The sequence below is a fragment of the Tamandua tetradactyla genome, chromosome 9 (genome assembly GCF_023851605.1).
Source record: "Tamandua tetradactyla isolate mTamTet1 chromosome 9, mTamTet1.pri, whole genome shotgun sequence".
Lineage (NCBI taxonomy): Eukaryota > Metazoa > Chordata > Mammalia > Pilosa > Myrmecophagidae > Tamandua > Tamandua tetradactyla.
In genome coordinates this window covers 9,209,883-9,234,545 of record NC_135335.1, presented here as the reverse complement: position 1 = coordinate 9,234,545, position 24,663 = coordinate 9,209,883, and the positions used below count along the sequence as shown (strand labels likewise).

Genomic DNA, 24,663 nt, shown 5'->3' with positions numbered 1-24,663 from the left:
CCTCCATCTCCCTTTATTGGACTGTAGGTCTCAATCCAGAAGAGCCTGAATCCCCAGCGACAAGGACAGCACCTGGCACCTACTAGGTGCTCAACAAATAGCAGTTGAATCAATGAATGGGGCCAAGACAGTTTCCCGAGTCTGTCTCCAGCACCACACAGTCTGTCGGTCAGAGCAGGCTTTTAGTAAATGTTTCTCTAGTGAAGGAAGGAAGAAAAGAACAGATGGACGAGTCTAAATCTGGGGCCCATCCCCGCTCTGGAAGCCCTTTAGCCCCACAGCAAAGACTGGGCTGCCTGGGCCACGCTGCCCTCTTTTCTAGGGGACTGACAACTCTTCAAGGTACTCGGAAATGTGTAATATTTTAACGTAGGCGCCTTCAAGCCCTCATTCATTCATTTAGTCATCACTGAATACACGTTTGCGGGCGCCTCCCCCGGACCCGGCCCTCCCGGGAGGGGAAACAAGTCCAAGGTTTCTCTCTGCGGATTCCAAGGAATTCGCTCTTCTGGCCGCCGCTACCTCCCGCTTCTAGTACCGAGGGTCTTGGCCCCGACGGGCACAGCAGGGATCCGGTGGAGTCTCGGGGCCCGTGTACCCCATGCCACCCGGCGCGCAGCCTCGGGGGCCAGGCAGGGAACCCAGGACGCGCGCGGCCGTCGGAGCCCCGGACCCGGGCCTCCGCGGAGGGGGAGCCCTGGGTACTGCCCCGGGCGGGGCGGGGCGGAGCCTGGGCGGGGCGGCGCCGACACTGGCTCCGCGGGCTGGGGGCGGGGCGCCGAGGGTAAGTTCGCAGCCGGGTCTGGTCCCGCAGCCCAGCCGTCCAGCCCCGCAGCCGCCGCCGCCGCCTGCGCGCCTCCGGGTGAGTCCGGGCGGGCCCCCGCGGGGCCCATCCCCGTCGCGCCGCGCTCGGGTCCCTGCCTCCCCGCCGCCGGAGTCCTTTCGCGGGCGCCTGGAGCTGGCTTCGCGGGCTTTCCCGTCCGCGTTCCCCCGGCGGGTCTTCCCGAGCCCGGTCCCCCACCGCCGGGGCCCCCACCGCCGGGGCCCCGCAGCGCCCTCCCGCCGCCCAGCGTCCCCGCCCGGGTGGGGACGTATTTTTAGCCGACGGCTGAGGTGTCCTCCTATCTTTAGCCGCGCCGCCGAGTGCCCTGACTCGGATCGGGGCTGGGGCCGGGCGGCGCCCGGGCAGGGGCGAGGAAGGGTGGGCGCCGGAACCCAGACCGGGACTGAGGACCCGAGGGAGGGGCGGGGACCCCACACCCGAGCTCTGGCCCTGCGCCGAGCGGACACTCGGACCTCACCCAGGCGGGAAAGCGCGGGGGAGGCTCCTCCCAGAGCTGGGAGAGGGGCAGGGACCCCCAACCGCCTCCTGTACCCCCCTGATTGCGAGACCAGGACCTTCCCACCCCACCCACCCCCAAGAGAAGAAGAGCCCGCGAGAATACACATCTGGCACTCGAACGCGCAGCACCTCGGGGGCGTCTGGTGGAGGCGAGGCGCGCTGGGGACCCCCGTGCGCGCTCGGTCGCCTCCCGGACGCGCGGCGATGGCGGGAGCGCGCGCCCCCTAGCGACCGCGGAGCCCCGCGCGGCACCACCCGGGGACCCTGCGAGACCCCGCCGTGGGCGAGGAGCACTCGCGTGGGTGACGTCGGGGCGGGTGGGAGGAGGCCGGACCCCTGGCGCCTGGGGCCGTTTGTTTTCGGTCTTGTTCGGGGCACTCTCCCCGGAGAACCACAGTGCTTGAGGCACGGCCTACAGACTTCTGTTGAACGAATGGCAGGGCAAGCAGTGACTCGCTGGCCCCCTGGCCTTCCACACTGGCGCTCACTTGCCATATGGCCAGGGTGGGGGGGTCGCCAGCTCTGGCGGTGGCTTTACCATCAACCCCATTTTATAGATGGGGAAGGTGAGGCCAAGTCGGGACAGGTTGTCTTGCCCGAGATCACAGACTGAGTCCCAGATGGGGCTGGATTCAGGATCTAAGGGCTGCTTCTGGTACACTCCTGTTAGGTGTTGGCCTAACATTACTTCTGGAAAGAGGGGCTCTGCCATCAGGAAGTCATTTTTTTTTTCTGACAGAGGCCCAAGTTCCTGTCCAAGGCAGTCCCAGAGAGGTGGGGTGCTGGGAACTGCTCGCTGCAGGGAGGCACTGCCATAACCCACCCCTTCCCCTGTCCTGATGGAGAGTTCCTTCTCCTGTCTCCAGACATTTACAAGTAGGGGGGCTGCGGAAAGCAGACAGGGTCTCTGCAACTCAGCTGGAAGTCTGCGTCCTCCTGCTCCACAACCAGGTTAAGGAAGTTGAGCCCCAGGGACTGGACTGGGTGCCAATGCCCGATCCTCTCCGTACTAGCTGGGTGACCTCCGCAAAGTTACTTAATGTCTCTAAGGCTCCTTTTTCTGCCATGAGTATTAGAATGGGAAGTGTCCGTGCACTGGCCAGTCCCCGAGCCTGGGAGGTTGTGGTTGCCAAATCTGCATGCTTGGAGCTTGGTGATTACACCACCCAGCTCTCCCTGGGGGGTGGACGCTGGCCTCGCCCCCAGCCCCCACCCCAGCCTCACTCATACACATCAGCCTCCATTCTCCCCACATCTGGAATTGGGTGGGTACATTGGCTCTAAGTGAGACAGCTGTCCAGGGAGGGACACAGGGATTGTTGTGGAAGCTCCCAGCCTGTCTTGGCGCCCCTGCCTGACAGGGCCTGGCCCAAGCTCCTGGGCAAATCCCACCAATCAGCTCCGCTCCCCACCAGTGAAAAGGCAGAAAAAGCCACTGCTACCACCCCTACCACCCCACCACTGGTACATGTCTCACCTGACAAGGGGACAGGATTGATAATTGTCAGCAGGTCCCCAGGCCTGGCAGGTGGACACAGGTGACTGCCTGTGACTTGGCTGCAGGATGGGATTCCAAGGCCCTGGGGCAACCCCTGCCTCCTTCCCCCCTCCCCGGGCTCCTTCCTAAAGTGAGCTGGAATTCGCCCCTGGAGAGTCATTCCTTTGTTTCCTGTTAAGCTGCAGGTGCTCTGGGAGGGGCATAATGTGGCCTTTGCAGCTCAGCGTCACTGACTTCGGGTGTCCGGTCCTGGGGCGAGGTTTCCTGATAAAGGCCTGAGCTGGAGGAGCAGGGGTGGGGCAATGGGGTGGGGGGGACTCTGCACCTCCTGCCTCCTGCTTCCTACTTCCTGCTCCTCTTGCCTCAATCTCCAGGCCCCCCTTCCCTTGGGTGCCTCATTCTCACCCTCACCCTGGCCGTGATGCTCACTGTGGAAGCCTCTCCTGGGCCAATTCCCACCTGCTCAGCCTTGTCCAGTCCTTGCTCACTGGGTGGCCTTACACAAGGAAGCTTCTTTCTCTGCCTTTTTTTTTTTTTCTAAATGTGCTCTGATTCTGCATCTGGGCTCACATGTTTGGGGCCAGCATACCCTTCAAGGCACCCCTTACCCACCCACCCCCACCCTCTAACTGCTAGGAGTCCTTGATTTGTTTGCCTTTTCTATCAAACCAGTATTACATCCCTCCGTGTTTTACTTTTTCCACATCGAAAGTAGCCTGATTTTTTTTTTACCAATTGCATAACTAATAGCTGCATAGAAACAATATGAACAAAAATATGAATGAGAAAGTAGAAGTTATCACTTGAGACAACCTCTATCAGCTGTCCTTTCACATTTATGTTTATATACCATTTTATAGTAATGGAACCAAATATTACAGGTGATTTTTATCCAGATCCCATGCTCCATCCCTGCCCTCCGGCCCAGTCTTCTGTGCACCCCTGTATATATCCTTGTGCATTTGTGAAAACCCAGGCACATTCAGGGAAGGAGGGTGAGGTAGTTGATCAATGATTTAAGTAAGTGGGATCATTGCTATGGTTTTAAACTTTGCCTCTCTCCAACTACAATATCTTTTGAGTATTCCTCCAAAATTTCTTATCAGTCCTTTTTTTTTAATAACTAACACAAAATTAACTTTTAAAGTGAACAGTTCTGGGTTACATAGTGAATTCACAATGTGTGCAACCAACACTTACGTTTAGTTTTAAAATATTTCCATCACTCTGAAGCAAACCCCTTCCCTATTAAGCAGCTTCTCCCTGTTCTCTTCTCCCCCAAGCACCCTTCTACCACCAATCTGCATGCTGTCTCTACGGATTTATCTAGTCTAGATATTTCCTATAAGTGGCATCATATAATATGCGACCATTTGTGGCTGACTTCATTCCTTTTTATGGTATGGCTATGCCACAATTTGGAGATCCGGTCATCCATTGACTGACACATGGGCCATTTCCACCTTTTAGCTATTGGGAATATTGCTGCTGAACCTACAATGTCCCTATATCTGTTTGCATCCCTGTTTTCAGTTTTCTGGGGTATAGACCTAGGAGGGAAATTGCAGAGTCATGTAGAATTCTGTATTTAACTTTTTGAGGACACACCAGGTCATGAACATGGCTGCATCAATCTACACCCCACCTTCGAGCTCTGCCGTTTAAATGGGGATGACTAGGATGATTAAATGACAGGGGTCTGCAAAGAGCTCAAGCAAAGTGTCACGCCCAGAGCAGCGCCCCCACTTCACCTTCCCTTGGGGAGCTAGGGTAGGGAAGAGGGATAGAAGCAGGATTAGATTCAGCCCTGCCTGTCAGGAATTCGTAGCCTGGAGGAGGAGAAAAGGGAACCGCTGAGAAAATGAGTCTCCCTTCCAGGTGGGATGTGATTGGGCCCAGCAGGAGGTGTCATCATTCAGCTCCGTTTACCCAGCGCCTGTTGTGGGTCTAGCCTGTGCCAGGCGCAGCGGGAGGAAGAGTCCCAGATCTCTGTCCTCAGTCCAGGTCAGTTGCTGTGCATTGGAGGTCAGGGTCAGGGGGAGCCCTGGACCGGGGCCGGCAACCGGAGCCTGGACTTTGCGTGTAACTTTGGGCCTGGCGCTCGGAGTCCCTGGCCTCAGTTTCCCCAAATGTAAAGGCTGGTGCTGGTGGGCCCGGCTCTCTGATGCACTGAAACTAGGAGTGAGGGAGACATAATTTAGCCACAGGCTCATGGCCCCACCTGGATTGACAGGGGGCCCAGAAATGAGACAGAGCCTTCCAAACTTTTGTCTTTCTGTCCCTGACTCTGATCCTTTGTGTTTGCAGAATACGGCAGCCAGCCGGCCCCTGCCTGGGGAGAAACTCGGTGAGGTCAAGACCAAAGAACGTGGCTCCTGCAAGATCCCCACCCTGCTGTTTGCAGAAACACGTTTTCAACCCTTCGGAAAATAAGTGACTTTTGTTATCTCCACCCTCTGACTTCCTTGTTGATCTTTAAACGGGAGAAGACTGTAGTCCTGTCCTACACCCTAATCTTCAGCCCTTTACTAAGTTCTGGAGCCTGCACCTCCCCCTCTGCAGCTGGTGTTGCTGGCGAGGGGGTGCGAGGACGCAGCCTGGGTGCTGAGGTCGCCATGTCCACCAAGGTGCCCATCTATCTGAAGCGCGGCAGCCGCCAGGGCAAGAAGGAGAAGCTGCGGGACCTGCTGTCCTCGGACATGATCAGCCCGCCGCTCGGCGACTTCCGCCACACCATTCACATCGGCACCGGCGGCGGCAGCGACATGTTTGGCGACATCTCCTTCCTGCAGGGCAAGTTCCATCTACTGCCGGGGACAGCGGGACAGGGGCCCGAGGGGGATGGCGCCTTCGAGCTCCCCTTCGAGTTCACCCGCACGGCCACTCTGTGTGGCCGGGAGCTCCCCGACGGGCCGTCCCCTCTGCTCAAGAATGCCATCTCCCTCCCTGTCATTGGGGGACCCCAGGCCCTGACCCTGCCCGCAGCCCAGGCCCCACCCAAGCCCCCTCGCCTGCACCTGGAGACCCCGCAGCCCTCCCCACAGGAGGCAGAGAGTGAAGACAACTGGAGGACTCCAGAGCCTGCCTTGGCCCCTAACGGGCTGAGCCCCGAGTCGGAAGCCGAGGAGCCCTTCCTGTCCCATGCCAGCTCCCTGCTCTCCCTGCACGTGGATCTGGGGCCTTCCATCCTGGACGACGTCCTGCAGATCATGGACCAGGACGTGGCTCGTGTGCAGATCCCCACATAGAATCCACGGCTGGCCGGGCTGGGCTCCAGGCCGGGGTGAATGCCAGAAGTAGTGTGTGGACGCAGCCCTGGCCTGGGGGTCAGGATCCCAGGGTCTCCCCCGTGTGGCTGCTGCCGGCGGTTTCTCATGTTGAGCCTTGGTTGTCCTCCCTGCCATCCTCACCCCGTGGGCAGAGGGCACCCCATTGTTCCCCCTTAACAAGCCACGAAGGACACATGAAGGAAGGGTCGGCCCAAGTGGCCTGAGCATCTAGGGGGACCCTGGACCACACCACCTGCTACTCCTCCTTCCTTCAGATCCCTTGGATGAAGGATCTGCTGAAATGGCCTCCCCTTTTCCCCTCCCTTCTACCCCCATCCTGACTGGGGTCGGCGGGGGGGGGCGGTGAGGGGAGAGGCACGGTACAGCTGGCCAGGGAGCTTAGGGACTGAGCAGGTTGCTCTGGACCTTTGGCGTCCTGTCCTGGACTGTGGCTGTAGCACTGTGTGGGGTATCCTCGATCCCTTCCCACCTGTCTGGGGATTCTGGTTGCAATAAAACTTGCTGCTGCTGGTGGCTGTGCTCGCCGCGCCCTTATCCCAGCGTCCTCCTGAAACTAGGCCAAGTTCCGCAGGCTGTGGGCTTACCCAGGGGGAGACCCGGCCCAGAGGGCTCTGCAGGGGCAGGCCCTGCCCTTAGGAAGACTGTTCCTGAGTCCGATTGTTCCTGAGTCCGAGCTCCAGAGAATGAAGCAGGAACGACTCATGTGCCCAATTGTGGCTATTCCAACATTGATCCAATTAGCAGGTGAGCCTTGGGGATAAGGTGGGCAGGCTCTGGAAGACACCTGGTCCATCCCCATGCCAGGCAGGTGGTGGGGATCGATTGGGGGAGACCCAAGGGTAACAAAAGTATGCCCCAGGCTTTGTGCAGGGGTTTAAGGGCTTCTCCAGCTCAAAGGACCTGGGTAGTGCAGGAGGGGCTGCAGGGCTGCGGGTCTGATGGCTGATCGGAGGTGCCAGCTCATCAGCAGCTGCCTAGTGAGTGGCCACAGCATCCTTGGTGTGGCTCCAGGTGCTGGGGACTCAAGACAGACCCAGTCCACTCGAGGCTCACACTCGAGTGGGGCAGAAGGAGAATAACTTTGTCAACAAGAGAGGTGATTTTCAACAAGAGGGACCACCATGGAGGAAGCCCTGTGATCAGAAAGGCTGAAGATGGTGCTGGCACATTAAGGATGGGAGGTGATTTGGGGTGAGCCCCGAGGGTGACTGGTTGGCTTAGGCTCCAGGATAGACAAAGGCACCGGGATGAAGGGCAGAAGAGCTGTCATGGGGTGAAAAGAGCATGCCTGGGCCTCTGGATGTCACCTGGAATCTGGCCCAGGCTGTGAGTCTCAGTTTCCCCATCTGTAAAATGGAGTCCATGATATCCACTTCACAGGGTTGGTGGGAAGAGTACAAATGATGTCTATTAATTGCCACATGAAAGGTCTTCAAAAATGGTTTGGGGGTGGAAAGGCAGGACTTTGAAGCTGGAGAAACAGGTTTGCATCAACTTATAGGAGTACAGCTTGTAAGGCTAAAGCTGAGGTACTGGGGAACTGCAGAAGGACTTTAAGCAAGAAAGACACACGATCAGACCCACACAGGCCCAAAGATGAGAGAGGAGGAAATCGTTGCAAGCCGGCTGGGCTGGGCCGTGGGGAAGGGAGGGGTGCTAAGGCGCGGCTTGGTGTTCGGAGGCCAGGGCAGGTCTCCACTGGACCCTTTCTATTCTCAGGCCGTTCTCTCCATCCTGTGACCCTGCAAATCCCAGTCCCCCACCCACCCACCCCAGCCTTTCTGGCCTCCAGAAAAAGCTGTGTGGACCTTATTTCCAAATAAGGTCACATTCACAGGTACTGAGGGGATAGGACCTCAACATAACTTTTTGGGAGACACAATTCAATGTGTCCTCTTCTGTCTTGGGAGAGGAAGACAAGAAAAAAGGACATTGTCCTAAGGTCTTCACCCAGCTGGATGGCAGCACCTTACCCTGGACCTGAGCCAGAGTAGTCGTGGAAGCAAGGGGCATGCTTGCCCTGGATTCCCTGGGACCTCTCCCCACCCACCCTGCATCAGGCAGCAGCAACCCTGGGGAACCCCTTGGGGCTGCCCTATCAGGGTGGAGAAAGGTAAGGGACCTGCAGCAGCTGATGCACTGAAAGGATGTTTGCTTATATCAAGGGAGCCAGGGAGAGGGAGGAAAAACAGCCTTCCCTCTTCAGCATATCTCATAGGGTTCAGGTACCATGTTCCACAAATACACACAAAAACGGATTTCAGAACTAAGAAGAGAAGATGTCGTTGGAAAGCCAAAAAAAGAGAAATGTCCCTACAATCCACTGTTCTGAATGTTCAACATGTCCTTATTCGAGTTACCCTTCAAAAAGAGAAATAACATATCTAGCCTACCTAATATAATGCAGTTATCCCTATCTCCGTAAAAACACTGTCACTCGTTTGTTTGTTGGATATGGAATGTGTGTAAATAAAATTCGTTTTTAAAATACATTCGTTCTTTTTCCAAAGGGAGAAACTCAAAGTCTGGTCAATTATCACAGCCCCTTCCAAGTCCAGGATTTCTAGGCAATATGCCTTCTTCCTTCACTCGTCCCTTATCAGCCCATCTCAATATCTTGCAAATTATGAAACTACATTGTAAGATGAATTAATACCAAGACAAAGTGGGGGAAAGGGAGAAAAAATCTGGAATTAGAATATGTTTAAATAAAATACTTGTTGCATCAAGAGAAGAAATACATGTACAAGTTATGGACTTTTTCTACCACAAAGCTGTAGCCACCCAGTCCACGAACTCTTTATCCTCCATCAGCATCTTGGCCGTCAGGGTCCTTTACCAGCGATGTGTCTCCGAACTTCATTTTGAAGTAATCTGAGCTCTTGGTGGATTTCCCTGTAGAGAGTTGACTTTTCCCCAGAACATTTAGTTTTGAAACATTGAAAATAGATTCACGAACATTCCTATACCTTTATCTAGATTGGCCAGTTATTGCCATTTTGCTACGACTATTTTAACACTCTGGCCATCAGTGGGGACCCTCTTTACTTTCTTGCCTGGTGGCACTGAGAATGACCCATCGGCAGTCTCAGCTTCTAGGTTAGTGGAATCGTTATTGCACCCTCTGGTGGAAGCATTTCTCCCTTGGGTCAAAATCTGACTCTAAATCAGCCAGAGCCCAAAGTTGGAGGAACAGGAAACAGACATTGTGCAAAAGGATCATTAGTTGAGACTGCAAGGGGATGAGTCCCACTTCTGCTCTTTGGTTCCCATACCCACATATTCTGCCTGTAGGAGAAGCACTATATTCTGTGTTCAGAGATATGACATTTCTTAAAAGGATCCTAAAAGTACTGAAAGTCATTGATGCTGGGCTCAGAAACCGGCTTTCCCATGATGTAGAACTAGCCTACTAATTATTACTCATATTTGTAATTTAAACTTTTAATTGAAATATGCATAGAGAGGAGTGCACAAATCTTGTGCAGATCAATGATTTTTTACAAAGTCAACAAACCCATGTAAAGAAAAAGGACATTAGCAGCCTCTCACAGCCACCTCGTACCCGCTTCCCAGTTATCATCTGTCCAAAGATAACCACTCTTCTGACTTCTGGCCCCACAGTCAGTTTATCTGATTTCTTGTGTAACTATGTGAATGAAATCATATAGTTTGTCTTCTTGGAATCTGGCTTCTTTTGTTCAACATTAAGTTTTTACTATTCCCTCACGTTGTATAGCAGCAGCTTGTCTTTTCCATTGATGTTTAATCCATTCTACTACTGTTGGTGGATATTTGGGTTGTTTCCAGTTTGGGGCTATTATGGAGACTACTGCTGTGAACATTCTTGTCTTTTGGTGTATACATCTAGGAATAGAATTGCTGGATCATAGGTATGCTGAAGCTGTGAGTTTAACTTTAGTGCTAGCATACTTTCGACTCCTGTGTTGGAGTCACTTTTGATGCCCCTTGTCCCCACAATCGTTTGGATCTCAGAGGTAAAAGAGTGCACCGGTGTTGCCTTGGGGTTTTTCTTCCAAGGTGTGACAGCCATTCTGCAAATTCTGGTGCTGCTGCAGAGAACAGCATGATAACTCACACTGTCATCTGGCCAAGTACCATTTTAACACACAGTGATGGCAGAATGCAGCCTGATTCTGAAATAGTAAAAGGGGTGGGGGGTGGTAAGTGCATCTTGGCATTGATAAGATATATCGGAAAAATAATGGGGACCAAGGAGCAAGCCCTGGGGAGTGTGATGGTTATAGGTGGGCCACAGAGCTGGCAAAAGACGCCAAAGGGACTGTCGGACAGCCGTGAGCGTGTGATGTTTCAGACTGGAGAAGCGTTCGAAAAAGGAGGAAATGGTCAATGGTGACACCAGACTGCTAGGTGGATGAGGACAGGAAACAGCCCTCCAAATCTGTCGCGATGGATGTCACAGTGACTTTGTGAAGAGCCGTTTCAGGGGCCTGGTGGGTACAAAACTTTCATTAAACCAGCCAGAAGAGAGCCATGGAAATAAAACAGCAGAGATGGGGGAATAAGGGATTATTTGCTTTGAAGGGATGAAAAGAAAGGGAGTGATAAGGGAAGCAAACATGGGCTTAAGGAAGAGCTTTTGATTTTTTTTTTTTAAATAAGGGGACATAGAGCCATGCTTGTACGCGGAGGAGAATGTTTCACAGTGCAGAAATGAATGGTACAGAAGAGTGAAGGATAATTACAGGAGGGAAGTTCTTCAGAGTCTATGTTGGAGGGAATAAAGTTTTTTGAGGAGTAGGTAGGGACTGGTCTTAGGACCGGGGAGAAGAGGTGGGTACCAGAGACTTTCGGTGGGAGGGTTTGGTGGCAGGAAGATGAGGTAACTTTTGTCAGACCCCAATATTCCGGCCAAACAAATGTCCAGCTCTGGATGTTAACTCCCTAAAATGGACACACGTTTGTGGGCAAGAGCGGACTGTGAATGTTCTTATTTTCAGTTAGCTGCCCACCAAGCTCTGACCTAGGGCAAAGGGTTAAACATGAGGTTAAAGGTCGGCTTCGGGGAAAGACGTAGGTGCTCCCTACAGCCCTTTCTCGGGAGGGGTCTAAATGGAAGAGGCGCGGCTGGGCTGGAGCAGGAGCAGCGGGGCGCGCGCCCGTCTCCCGTCGCGCCTGCGCGTTGGCTCCCTTCGGCTCCCTCACACTGTTTCTCCCCAGCCTGGGCGAAGTTCATTCCCCCTCGCTCGTTCTCGGGCGCGCGCGCGCGCCTGGCCAGCGCCTGCGCAAAAGAACGGAGAAACTCGCCCCCACCCCGAGCGTGCCCGGCGCCTGCGCGCTGCGGGCTCCCGGGCCTCCCCTCCTGAAGAAGAGGAGCAGGGAAGATGGCGGCTGTGGTGGAAAATGTAGTGAAGCTGTGAGTGGTCGTTTCTTTCTCCCCTAGATCGGGAGGTCTTGTAAGGGGCTTGGGAGTGGAGGCGGTGTGGGGAGGGGATGAGGCGGAGAGAGAAATATGCCTGGGAAGGCCATGTTGCTACTCCTGGCGGGGGAGGGCAACAGAAGACTCCGGAGAAGACGTTGCGCTTCTTTGGAAACTTGGGAGGCCCTGTGGGGGGCACACGGGAGCCCCTTACGGCGGAGTCTCTGTGGGGCTGTGTGGACTGAGCGCTCCTTCAGGGCTGACGTAGGCGCCCTTGCAGCCTACGAGAGGTCCGCAGGCTGAGGCTCTCTCCCCGGGTCGCCTCCGTCCGGAGGGGCTGGGCCGAGGCCCGGGCGGCCCAGGCGACGGTCCGGAGCCCTGGAGTTGAGCCGCTTCCCCGCGACTCCCAGTCGCTGCCCGCAGCCGGCCCCCGAGCAACAGGCTCCGGAGCCGCTGAAGGGGAAAAGGGCCGTGGGGCTGTTTGATTCTAACAGCCCCATAACGTCGGGGTACCTTGGGTGTCTGCTACCCAGGACTTAAGATGGTAGTGGGAAGAATTTGTTGGAAAGCAGAAATGAAAGAACTTCAGAGGAGCTGGCCTTTGTGCTGGCCATTCCCAGCCATCAACAAACAAACAAACAAACGGGAACTGGACGGGAGCAGTCCAGGACGACTTTATAGCCTGAAGGGACATCTGGGTCGCCAGTCTTCTCCTATGCTGTACCATTGTGCTGGTCAGTTTTCGAACAGAATTAAAGTTGATGGTTGGGAGAGAAATGGAGAATGGCCTGTTGGTTGCTTCCTGTGAGTTAAAGATGCTTTGGGGCTTGATTAATCCAACCTCCTTCCTGAAGAAAGGATTCTGAATGAGGTTAGAAATGTCTTAATGCCCCGTGGGCCGGTAGGCAAGCTGTTTTTAATGGATAATTTGGGCTTGGTGCAGGAGTTGGAAAATTGAGAGGCATCCACCTGTCCAGCAAGCCGTTTAGATTTTGAGAACTATTCTAAGTTTAGGTTTGGGAACTATTCTAAAGGACTGACAGCTTCTCTGTCTTTGTCATGGGCTAAGCCCCACATTTCCCAAGAGCCTTTTTAAAGGATATGTTGCTTCTCCCCAATGCCTGGAGCTTTTCTTCTCCCCCCTGCCTGGAGTTTCCCACTTCCATTAAGCTAAGTGCCTTCTCCTCTTGTGGTTCTTTTTTTTTTTTTTTTTTTTTTTGACTTGCTTTCTGCTTTATCCTGCTACCTCTTTCAGCCACCCCTCCTCCCAACACATTATCTTTCTCTCTGATCTGCCCACTCTAGTTTCCCTGCTCTCTCTTCAGGCTGACATTTTCCTCAATTTAGCAATGACAATGTTGATCTGCCATTTATATAGTTATCCTTCCTGACTCAGACGTTCTGTCTTTGTTTCTCTGCCCTTCTCATTGTTGACTCCCCCACTCCCATTCTAAGGGAAGATGTTATACAGATTTCCCGCTTCCCAAGAGTCAAAGCGGCCACCTTGGAAATCTTGCTGTGCCGAAGGAATGTCATGCTTGCCTAGGTTTTGAGAGTTGTAGGTAATGAGGGTCTTTGTGTTGGAAAACTTTCTTCAGGGAGACAGGGTTGCCAATTATTTCCTGTGTTGTCAGAAGGTAGTAGCAAATAGAGCATGACTTCTCATTTTTCTTTAAAGACCTGTAGAGATTGTGAGGGTCACCAGCCACTGATTCCTGAGTATGGATAATAAGAAACCCACTTTCCCCTCCTCAGTTCTAGCTGCAGAAGGCTGCAGACCACAGTTAATACGTTTCCCCCGGCACCTCCTCTTTAAGAGTAGGTGTCCATTCTTCCTGTCCCATTCTCACCCTGCAAAGAGTTGCTCTTCTGGCACTTCTCTTGATCATGTGTGTCCTGTCTTTTGACACCTGAGGTTATATCCAGCCAGGTATTTTCTTGCTTGCATCTTATTCTTGAGAGAATTTTCCTATTTGTGAATTCTCTGTCCATCCTAAATGGTCTCAGGATTGAAACAGTCTTTAAGGAATCTTACCAAAGAGAAGCCAAGATAAAATGATAGTATTAAAAAGCTGTAGCTGCTGACAGATTTTGAAACGGAATTAAGTAACAAAATCTGGGAAATTCTGTTTGCTTGGAATTTCTTGCTACAGGAGCCCTGAGTTCTTAGAAGCTCTCTTTCTCCCTTTCTTGCTTGCTCTTCATTAGATCCTCCCTGCCCCTTAAATATTTCATTCTCAGCCCTCATACCCCCTTTGACAGTTTACCCCACCCTTTGAAATACCACTTAACTCACAAGAGCTTTTACAGAACATCTCTCATCCATTCCTCAGAAACCATTTCTAGCCTCCTTGCTCTGACTTTGCAGCCCTCAGCCGGTCTGCCCTTCCTTCCATTTGGCTTCCAAGTGTCAGTATCAATTCCCATCAGCAGAAACAAAGGAGCTGCTGCACTCAGCCTTGTTTATCCAATTTCCCTCTGTGGTGAGGACGTGGCTGCCTCCTAAAGGCAAGCAAATGTGAGCCTGCTCCTTTCTCACCATTCTCCAACACAAGGTTTGTGCCTACCTCAAATTATGGTAATTATAGCTTATTGAATCAAGCCAGGCTGTACTTCTGGGGTCGCTGTCTGTGTGTGTGGTATGTATCTTTTTCAGCTGCTGGGCACACACTAAGCTGTGCTGTATTTTCCTGTTGCACTGCACTCAATGAAAGCCCCCATCAGATTCCAGAACAGAGTTTGCTGGGGTAGCTAGACTTATGGACATAAGCAATAGAGACTTGGTCTGTCTAGCTTCTCATACTAGGAGTCCCCTCTCACAGGATCCTGATATGTCAAAGCTTATCTAGTCTACCCCCCGCACCCCCTGGTCTATAGACTAGAAACATGAGGTCCACATAGGTTGACGAAATGGCCATGTGTATGTGGTGACCTGCAGCCAAACCAGGTCTTTTTACTCTCAAGTCAGGTCTGACCATGTACCAGACACCTTCATGGGTACTGGGGTTACAACTGGGAAATAAATCACCTCAATCCTCAGTTTGTTTTGTTTTAAGGTAGATCAAATATAAATAAGTATTGTTACAGTTAGGTTAAGCTCCAATATGAAAGCACTTATTAAACCCTGGAAGGGAAGAACAAAATTGATTCCACATGCATGTTTCTTGTAACCAGACAATGCCTGGTCCTGTGTAGTTTTCTAGCTTTTTAAGCACTTAAATGTTTTCCTTTGATTTGGATTTCAAGTTAATCGTTTTGAGTCGAGAAGATTCTTTCCTATGTAATTTGATGGTCTGGAAATGTTGAGGAACCTAGGATGGGCCTTAGAGCTCATAGGTTTTGTATTAGCATAGTCCTCGATCAAAAATAGGCTCAAGGAAAGTTCGGGTCTTTGCAGATGCCTTCCATATACTGTTAATGTAATATATAGAGAAAATTAATTGGCTAAATATTTAGTTCACAATCCAAAAGATATTAAGAGGCATATAGGGGAAAATCTAGTCACCCAGTTTTTCTCCCTAGAGGCCTGAAGTTTCTTTTCCTCCCTCTTTGTTATAGAAATGGTAGCATCCTGTAGTACTTCCTAGCACTATACCTTGCTTTTTTCCCCAAAATTATCTTGACAGTTGTTCAATATCTGATTGTTCAATATTTGTACAGGTGGGGCTTCCTTTTGTTGTGACTGATTAGAATTTCATTGTATGTGAATACTGTAATTTGCTAAATGTATTTTAATAAGTCCTCCACACCTTGTTGAACTCTTTTCCTCAGTTGTAAGGCACTAACTTCTGATTCTCAAGAGTCATTGGGAGTTAAGAGAAATAACACCATAGCTAGCATGGGGCAGGACTCATGTGAAACAGAGTGAGCATTAGTTTCTGTCCCTCTTTGTGGATGAGAGTTCAGTCTTATTAGATACATGATGAAATCATGAGTTCCTGGCTGCAATTTAGTTGTACAGTGCCGTTCTTCTTGATAACTTGATGAAGCAGCTTGGTGTCCCATGAGGCAGAGACGGAGGCAAATAGAACTGAAGAGACATTCCCAACCCCTTGAGTCTTCTAGAGAAGCAGATGGCATGGGAGGGGTGCTGAGATATCCCACCCCCACCCCTGCCCCCCAATTTTTACCTTTCCTGCAGCCTTGGGGAACAATACTACAAAGATGCTATGGAACAGTGCCACAATTACAATGCCCGCCTCTGTGCCGAGCGCAGCGTGCGCCTGCCTTTCTTGGACTCACAGACTGGAGTGGCCCAGAGTAACTGTTATATCTGGATGGAAAAGCGGCACAGGGGTCCAGGTAAGGTTCCAAACTTGGAGGAAGGGGACTGAGGAGCACGAGGAGGAAGATGTTTCCTCAACTTAGCTGATGAGCCAGCTAAGGAGGTGTTCCCAGCTGCTTTCCACCTTTTGATGAATATGCTTAGAAGCCCAAAGAAGAAGAGGCAGACAGTTTCGTAATAGCATTTTTGTTTTCTGCCTTGCATAGGCCTTTATTAGGCTTCTGGAAAGCTGTGTGTTTGCCGAAACCCTTGAGCTTATATCTAATTTTCCTTATGACATACTACCTCATCCTCCAGGCACTTGCCGTCCGTAATCCTCCCCTATTCTGAAACTGAAGGGGGAGGGAGGTGCTACTCATCTAAAAAGTGTTTTGGTGTTATCTTGTAGGACTAGGTTAGGACTTGACTTCTCTCTTCCTCTCACAGGATTGGCCTCTGGGCAGCTGTACTCCTACCCTGCCAGGCGCTGGCGGAAGAAGCGGCGAGCCCACCCCCCTGAGGATCCACGACTTTCCTTTCCATCTATTAAACCAGGTAAGACATACCCTGCCCTGAGCAGGGTCATGGCCTACTCATCATGTATTATGCACCAGGCCCAATCCTAGAGCTTGAAGAGGCTAAAATGAAAAAGATGTGATTCTTTCCTGTAGAGAACTGTCTAGTAAGGGAGACATATAGGTAAACAGAGTAATTATGGTACCATTTGCCTTGGGGGCAATCGGAGAACTGAAGGCAGTCATTGGCCTTTGTTTGGCCCAGCCCTGTATTGATACAGAGCAATCTGCTTTCAGCCCTTCTGTGCCTCAATTCTTCCTGACTTCGTTTGCAGACACAGACCAGACCCTGAAGAAGGAGGGGCTGATCTCTCAGGATGGCAGCAGTTTAGAGGCTCTCCTGCGCACTGACCCTCTGGAGAAACGTGGCGCCCCAGATCCCCGAGTCGATGATGACAGCTTAGGCGAGTTTCCTGTGACCAACAGTCGGGCACGGAAGGTATAAGATTAACCCTTGTGGCTCAGGAAGCTTTGGTGGAAACCAGTCTCTTCAGTAGGGCCACCTGGTAACCAGAGCTGAAGGAGAAGCTGTAGGGCAGGAAGCAGGCCTGGGGTCCTGTTCTCCTTCCTCCCCTAATTGGCTGGATACGACCAGCTTCTCCGTCACCACCCTGTCTTTCTGGCTCTTTTCCTCCTAAATACAGACTCTCACTCATCCTTTTTACACATAAAAGTTTTTTTGGTGCTTGGGATTACATAGGTGAAGTAGATCTGGTCCCTCCTCATGGGGAAGATAAACCTATGCATAGCAATAAGAACTAAAAAGAGCTAAAAATATGCCTGGCATTGTGTGTATTGAGTGCTTTACTGTATCTTCTCCTTTGTTCAACATTATTATGTGGTAGGTACTATGGTCTTCATTTCACGGAGGGAGGCTGAAGCAGAGCAGTTATCACACTTTCCACAAACTCACAACAAGTAAGCAGCAAAGCTGTAATTTAAATCTAGGAGATGAGATGTCAGAAGGGAGCCATCGGTAATGTTCAGAGGAGAGGGGACATCTATTCAGGGTGTCAAGGAAGGCTTCACAAAAACATGGCATTTGGTTTGACCACTTGAAGATGGTGAGAAAGGCGCGCCAGGCTAAGGGAACAACATGGAGAGAGAGGCACAGAGGAAGGAAAGCGCTGAGCACTGACGCGATGAGGAATGGGGTTGGGAGGGGTTTGAAGGATAGTGGTGAGGAATGAGTCTGGAGCAAGTTCCAGGGGGCCTTGGCCAAGCCCACTGTGGGAGAGCTTCCCAGTGTGCACTATTCCTGCCCATCTTAACCTTCCCGCCCACTCAGCGGATCTTAGAGCCGGATGACTTCCTAGATGACCTCGACGATGAGGACTATGAAGAAGACACCCCCAAACGTCGGGGCAAGGGTAAAGCTAAGGTGAGGCAACAGGGAGCTGCCTATAACCTGGGCCAGGGGTATCTGGGGAGTCCTACTGTTTGATTTTTTGTGGTTGCCTTTTTTCCTCTCAAGTGAGATTAGCAGCCTCCTCCAGGAGAGAACAACTCCTCAGGCCTAGGCCCCTTAGTACGGACATCTTTTTGCTCTTCTTGGCAGGGTAAAAGTGTGAGCAGTGCCCGTAAGAAGCTGGATGCTTCCATCCTGGAGGATCGGGACAAGCCCTATGCCTGTGACAGTGAGTGCTTTGCGAGTGGGTGGGTAGTCCTTGTCTTGGACCCAGCTCCTGCTCAGGGTGTGAGAGAAGGGAAGGTTGTGTTCTTGCCCAGGGGGGTGTGAGACAAGTCTGGACTCTGTCCTGCCTGCTAATTGGTTCCCTCCGAGACCCCTGGGAGGCCCTGGCCTCTGCCACACAGTGGGTGGGACCGCATGCTCGGGAAGAGTGGGTGCGGGGGTGGGGGAGACCCACAACAGGCAACGTGGACCTCTTCGGTAGATGGCATCCAGGTCTCCTGGCCCCAATCAAGCCAGGGCCCCAGAGGTCCAACACTGAGTTTTTCAGTGTCTGTTCTCTCTCTCCCTTTCTCTCTGGCTTGCCCCACTTCTGTCCCTCCCCCCTGGGAGCACCATCCCCCCTGGGGTTTCTCTCTCGTTTGCTCCGCTTTCCTGTTACTGCCGCTCCTGTCTCAAGTGTATCAAGGCCTTCCTCTCATGACTTTTCTTTCTGTCTTTCAGATAGTTTCAAACAAAAGCATACCTCGAAAGCGCCCCAGAGAGGTAGCTCTCTCAACTTTTCAGACTTTTGGTTTTCCTATCCCTTTTTCCCTTCTCCCTTATTCCTCCTGCCTTTCTCATTTCCTGTGGTGCGAGTTTAAAAAAATCTCTGGAATGGCATGGGGGTAGGAGTGATGGAATTTGTTATGTTCCACTATTCAGAGTCCTGGAAGCTGCCTTTACCACTGCTTGTCTCCCACAAATTTGCTCCTAGGGCAGCTTAGCCCACTGCATGGGATGGATGGCTTCCAAAGCATCATAAGGAACCTGTTACAAACAGATCCCTTTGCTCCCCCTTCCCTAAAACACACTTGTTGATCGGCTAATGTTCCCACCATGTCGCCATCCCCTGCTTCCTCCTTTTCTCTCCCTGTCCCATTTCCTGCTGGTCTCCTTGCCCTCCTGGTGTTGCTGCTCAAGATTACGACATGCCTTATGGGGATCTGCTTTCATTGCTGGTTGGCAGGAGCCAGGCAGGGCAGTGAAGTATGGGTGTGTGAGTTTCTCTGTGGGCCAGCTGCCCTGGCAGACACAGTAAACAAGTTATGCCCAAGAGAACAACCCCCTACTTTCTCCTTTATCCATATTTGACAGAAATGGGCCCTGTGGCACAAAAAGGGTAGCATGAGCCTCCGACATTTACTGAAGGGTAAAGATGTTTGGAGTTTCTTCCTTAACCTTTCCCCCTTCCTCCCATATTACAGAACTATAGAATTTCCCTTCCTTAACCTGAAGCACCCAAGACTGTTCCCAGGACATGTGGTTATGGGCAAAGGCTAAGCCTCCTTAAAAGCCAGTGTGGAAGAAATAGTGGTACCCATGGGGTTGGAGTTTAGGAGGGAGAAGGGCCACAGAAGCTGGAAAGCCTTAGGGCCAAATGTTCCTGGCAGAGAGGCAGGGTCTGTCACTGAAAGCTTGTCCCAGAAGACAGCCGGTAGGTTAAGGTGTGGAACATGATGTGGCACTCTCAGATTTGAACATCTCTTTCTGCTTCTCCCCAACTCAGTTTGTGGAAAACGTTACAAGAACCGACCAGGCCTCAGTTACCACTATGCCCACTCCCACTTGGCTGAGGAGGAGGGCGAAGACAAGGATGATTCCCAGCCACCCACCCCTGTTTCCCAGAGATCTGAGGAGCAGAAATGTAAGCTGAGATGCCAGAGGGGTGGGCAAACAGTTGGTGGGTTATGAAAACCTGCAAACGCCTGCTGGGAGGGGATGTTAAGTAGGCCCAGAGGCTCCTGTGAGTATCACCCAAGTTCTTCTTTCTCTCTGTAGCCAAGAAGGGTCCTGATGGATTGGCCCTGCCCAACAACTACTGCGACTTCTGCCTAGGGGACTCGAAAATCAACAAGAAGACAGGACAACCCGAGGAGCTGGTATCCTGTTCTGACTGTGGCCGCTCAGGTACCTCCATCCCGGGGAGAGGGCAGTACCAGCACCGTGTCTCCCAGGGGTCTTGTCAGCACTTTCCAGAGACTGACAGACGATCATTTCTATGTCACTGCTGGCTGAGAGAAGATATAGCCACAGGCAGTGGGCTCCTCTCTTCTCCCCACCCCCCACCACTTCCAGGCTGCCTGTCTTACTCTTTCCCCCCACAGGGCATCCATCTTGCCTTCAGTTCACCCCTGTGATGATGGCAGCAGTGAAGACCTACCGCTGGCAGTGCATCGAGTGCAAGTGCTGCAACATCTGCGGCACCTCTGAGAATGACGTACGTACCCTGTGGTCTCCACAGCTTGGCACTATCTCAGCTTTTACTTGTCCTCAAAATTTCCTGTTCAAAGGGAGCCAGGTCTCTCCTGCATGCCCCTTCCCCCAAGCATCACAGTTGAACTCTGATTTGTTCGGCAAGGGTTTGTTGAGTACCTTCTATGTGTCAGACATGGGTGTAGGAACTAAGGATACTAAAGAAGACGACAAGGTCCCTGCTTTCATGGAACTAGCATTTTTGTGGGAACATGCAATAAGCAGATAAATGCGTGAGATTTTTGTGAAATGCTATGAAGAAAGAGAGAAGAAAATGAAATCAGTAATGTGGTAAAGAGTAAGTGGATTAACTGATTTAGATTTGGTAGAGATGGTGTTTCTGAGGATGTGATCTTGGTGTTGAGATTTATATGATAACAAAGGAACCAGTCCAAGAAGACGAGGGGGTAAAGCAGTCCCAAGAAAAGAGCGATTGCAAAAGCCCTAAGGTGGACAAACCTGGTATGCTGAGAAGGCCAATATGGGCAGCTGGAGCCTTCCTGAGTGCAGGAATGTGTGGCATGAGATAAGATTAGGAAGGGGGCACCATCAGATCACCACCAGGGGCCTTGGAGCTTATTCTAAGCACAATGAGAAGCTGTTGGAGGGCTTTGGTCGGGGAAGTGACATGATCTGTCTTACATTTTAAGATAGCTTTGGCTGTTCTGTGGAGACTAGGTCATAGGGGACAAGAGTGGGAGCCATGGGATCAGTAAGGAGCTATTGCAGGGTCCAGGTGAGAGATGGTGATGATTTAGGTTGGGGTGGAGATGGACAGAAGTGGTTTCCAATCCCAGACACTCCCTCATCTGACTTGGCCTTCTACCTCCCTTGCCCCTGTTGGAAGGAGCAGTAGTGTCTCCAAAGACCTCATTCCTGCCCACCCCCAGTGGCCCAGATGTGGCACATTAGTCATTCAGACCCCTCTCCTCCCTGCCCTTCCTCTTCCACCTTGCCTTGCCTAGGACCAGCTGCTCTTCTGTGACGACTGCGATCGGGGCTACCACATGTACTGTCTCACCCCGTCCATGTCTGAGCCTCCTGAAGGTAAGTTGACCAGATCTCTTACTTAGGACAGTGATTTTATTAGTAACTTGGAAAATCACCCATACTGTACATACTAAGTTCTGTGTTCTTAATACCAGTTATTTATTCTTCCAAATTAGGTAGCAGGCACATTGCCTTGATTCAGTTCAGAGTGCTTTCCCAGCATTTCATCTTAAAGGGTTTAATGTTTGCACGTTATCTCCACATACATTTATAAACACAAAGTCGACAGCCAAGAGAAAATAAGATGTTGAGTAGAGAACAGTCACACTGAAGAAATGATTTGTTTTCCTTTAGTTTAGGAAGCTTACTTAGTTTGACTGATAAGAAGCTTTAGTGTCAGCTCTCTCGCCTGACAGATTTGAGTGCTCATTTCCTCTCCCTTCCCTTGTCCATTCTGGAAAGGGGGAGAACTTGGAGCCTGAGTGGATCACTCCTGTTCTCCAGTAGTTTGCTTTACTAGTGCCCCAAGGTTGTAAAAGCTCTGTGCTTTTATATGCAAAGCCAGGAGGCACCAAAGAGTGGCTGCCTCTTCACAAGTCCCCTTCCAGCCATATTTCTGTACCTAAACCCTTCTCATAGAAATTCTGAAGCTTACTCAGGAGGAAGGACACCCAGTGGTAGCTGTTACCGAGCACAAAGGATGTGGGCCACCATTATAGGCGAGAGAAAAGTTGATCGTAGCATAGGTCTAACTGCTGGAGACCTGTCGGACACTGAGGTGCAGAGAGGTTCAGACCTGAGTGCCCTCTTCACGGCCTTGAGACAGCTGAAGGACAACCCCTTAGAAGACATCGTGGTCTAGATCTAGGTCAGCCGTCTGCAGACTACTTCTCGTGAGCCACATGTAGCCCATGGTTAGTTTTTATATGACCCACTAGCTAAGAATGGTTTGTACATTTTAAGTTTTTTTGTTTTGTTTTGTTTTAAGGAAAGATGTGACCAAGACTATATGTGGTCCACAAAGCCTAAAATATATCTCTCTGGCCCTTTACAGAAAAAGCTTGCCAAGCCCTGCTCATTGATCTTTGAGCTAGAAAGGACTCTCCTCTTATATTTTTTGGAGTCACCATCTCTGAAAATCTTTCCCCCAGAATAAAGTACAAGTAGCAGTATGTACAATTATGCTTATAGCTCCAGGGCATTAAAGGTTAATTTTGTTTCCCAAAAAAAAAGACAGAAAATGATAGAAGAATCCATTCATAGTAAATATTAATAAGCAAGGCCTAAGCCAGTTATTTTTCTTGTAAGGGACAGTTATTTCCTGTTTTTCTATGAAACCAGACTCAGGTCATGACAAGTTGGCTCATTATCACCCCTAGCCCCCTTTTCCTGCGATCAGGTTCTCTTAATCTCTGTTCAGAACCTGGTGACAGTGGGATCCTATCTCATCTTTCAGTGTTTTTCACAGAAAGCTCTATTTTTTTTTTAATTAGAGAAGATGTGAGTTTACAGAACAATCATGCATAAAATATAAGATTCCCACATACCACCCTATTATTAACACCTTTTATAGAAAGCTCTGTCGTATATGGAATGAAAAATGGTTTCTCCAGAGCTTCCATTCACGGTCTTTACTTTAACCTTTAGGACCATGAGAACGAGTCTAGTCCTTCTATAACCAGGAATCTAAAGTTGGGACCCTTTAAAAAAGTTATATCTGCCCAGGCCCTTCTGCTCCCAAAGCGTCTGAATTCATAGAGCTTGGGAATAGTGCTCCAGGTGATTATTCCTTCAAATAATTCTGAAGACCTGGAGGTTCCTCCCTGCTGAAGCTTCCAATAGTACTTTGCTACTCCAGAGCATCTCCCATCCTACCTGTAACCGATCCTACTACTTGAGGTGGGGTGGAGGGATCGGAGGGCAGGACAGCATGTAGGGGACTCATCCTAACCACAGATGCTTCTCTGCAGGAAGTTGGAGCTGCCACTTGTGTCTGGACCTGTTGAAGGAGAAAGCTTCCATCTACCAGAACCAAAATTCTTCTTGATATGGCCACCCTCCTGCCTTCCCCCCACCCCCCATTTACGGCTGTTTCTCTCCTTCTCTCTTGTTTTCCATGCCCACCCACCCCTCCTCCTCTTTCACAAGTCCAGAGAACTCGAGGTGGATGTGCCAACCTGCCTTTGGCAGCAGCAAGCTGAGGTGGTGGCTCTTGCCTCTGGCCCTAGGCCCTCAGGGAGAAAGGAGCAGCGCCTTGCCCCAAGGCGCCCCTGGGCCTGGCTCTCACTGCTCCCCGTGAAGTGCATTCACTCTGCTTGCCTTGGGCTCAGGCCCCGGTGGTCACAGGGTTCAAACTGACCTCCGAGAAAGAGCCGGAGAGCAGCTCACTCCTCTCTCGGCTCTGCCTCCACTCTGGTCTCCAGGGTTTTCCCTTCCCCAGAGGTGAACCAGGCCAGGGCATCTTTGCCAGAAGTGGTTGGGTGTGAGTGACTAAGCCAAGGCATTGCTTACAAGGAGCTTTCCATGCCCTTTGTGCTGCTTGGCCTCACCACCTCCTTCCTCCAAGAGTGGCCCTTTATGGCCCTCCGTTCCTGCTACAGAGGATCCTTTGCCCGAGCTTGGACACTCTTGGTCACCCTCCTGGCTCCACCCCACCCACCCCAGGGAGAATAGCACCTTCCCCGTGCTCTTCCCTGGACTCACCTGGCTCACTCTCACAAGTGGGCTCTAGCGACTGAAGCATTCCCCACCCTTGGAATTTCCTAACTTTTGCCTCCCTTCATTCCCTTTGGTTTTGGTGGGGAGAAGAGAAGCATCAGGGGGCCAGGTCAGCAGCTGGGGGCCACAGGGAGATGTTGGATAATGTGCCTGTTTTTTAACTCAACATAAAAGCCTACCTCCAAAATCCCTTTTTTGTTCTTCCTGGACCTGGGCATCCAGTCTCCTGTCCTTAACTGAATTGGGAGCTCCTGCCTCCTGCCCTGTGTGTCTGGCTGCTGGGTCACAGGAAACCACGTAGATGCCCCTTTATTTCCTTGCACGCTTTCTAGCAGCTGGTAAGGTCTTCACACCCTGATTCCTCAGTTTTCTGCCTGGTGGCACTGACATTAAGCAGTGAGGGGACAGTTCATGCCGGGGTACCCTGGACTGGCCTTCCCCTTGGCTGTGGGCAGGCCCTGTTCCATTGTTGCTTTGGAGTTGGAGTATCTTTTTTTTTTTAAGTTCCTGTATTCTAAATGTTAGGACAAATAAACATTTTTACATGGATCCCTCTGCTGGATGGTTTTATCTCTTGACCCCACTCACAGTTCAAGGCTGCTACATCCTAAAACTTTCTTCCTTAGGACAGTGGTTTTGAAAACATTTTGAAAGACTAGC

General features: G+C 51.2%; 2 protein-coding genes across 3 annotated transcripts; both read left to right on the top strand.

Moving 5' to 3' along the window:
- The first annotated feature begins 782 nt into the window (after positions 1-782).
- On the top strand, positions 783-7,896 carry LOC143646621 (cdc42 effector protein 2). The gene is made up of 2 exons (XM_077115752.1): positions 783-862; positions 5,148-7,896. Exon 2 carries the CDS (start codon positions 5,456-5,458, stop codon positions 6,086-6,088), a length of 633 nt encoding a protein of 210 aa, XP_076971867.1. The 5' UTR covers positions 783-862; positions 5,148-5,455; the 3' UTR covers positions 6,089-7,896.
- Positions 7,897-11,402: 3,506 nt separating this feature from the next.
- On the top strand, positions 11,403-24,552 carry DPF2 (double PHD fingers 2). 2 transcript variants are annotated; one of them, XM_077115750.1, is made up of 12 exons: positions 11,403-11,528; positions 15,673-15,833; positions 16,243-16,350; positions 16,646-16,809; positions 17,659-17,751; positions 17,929-18,007; positions 18,505-18,546; positions 19,550-19,687; positions 19,822-19,950; positions 20,148-20,260; positions 21,261-21,342; positions 23,256-24,552. In XM_077115750.1, the coding sequence occupies exons 1-12, from the start codon at positions 11,497-11,499 to the stop codon at positions 23,330-23,332; spliced, it is 1,218 nt and encodes a 405-aa protein (XP_076971865.1). In that variant the 5' UTR covers positions 11,403-11,496; the 3' UTR covers positions 23,333-24,552. The 2 variants fall into 2 exon arrangements, with proteins under 2 accessions (XP_076971865.1, XP_076971866.1); XM_077115751.1 differs by lacking the exon at positions 18,505-18,546.
- Positions 24,553-24,663: the final 111 nt, after the last annotated feature.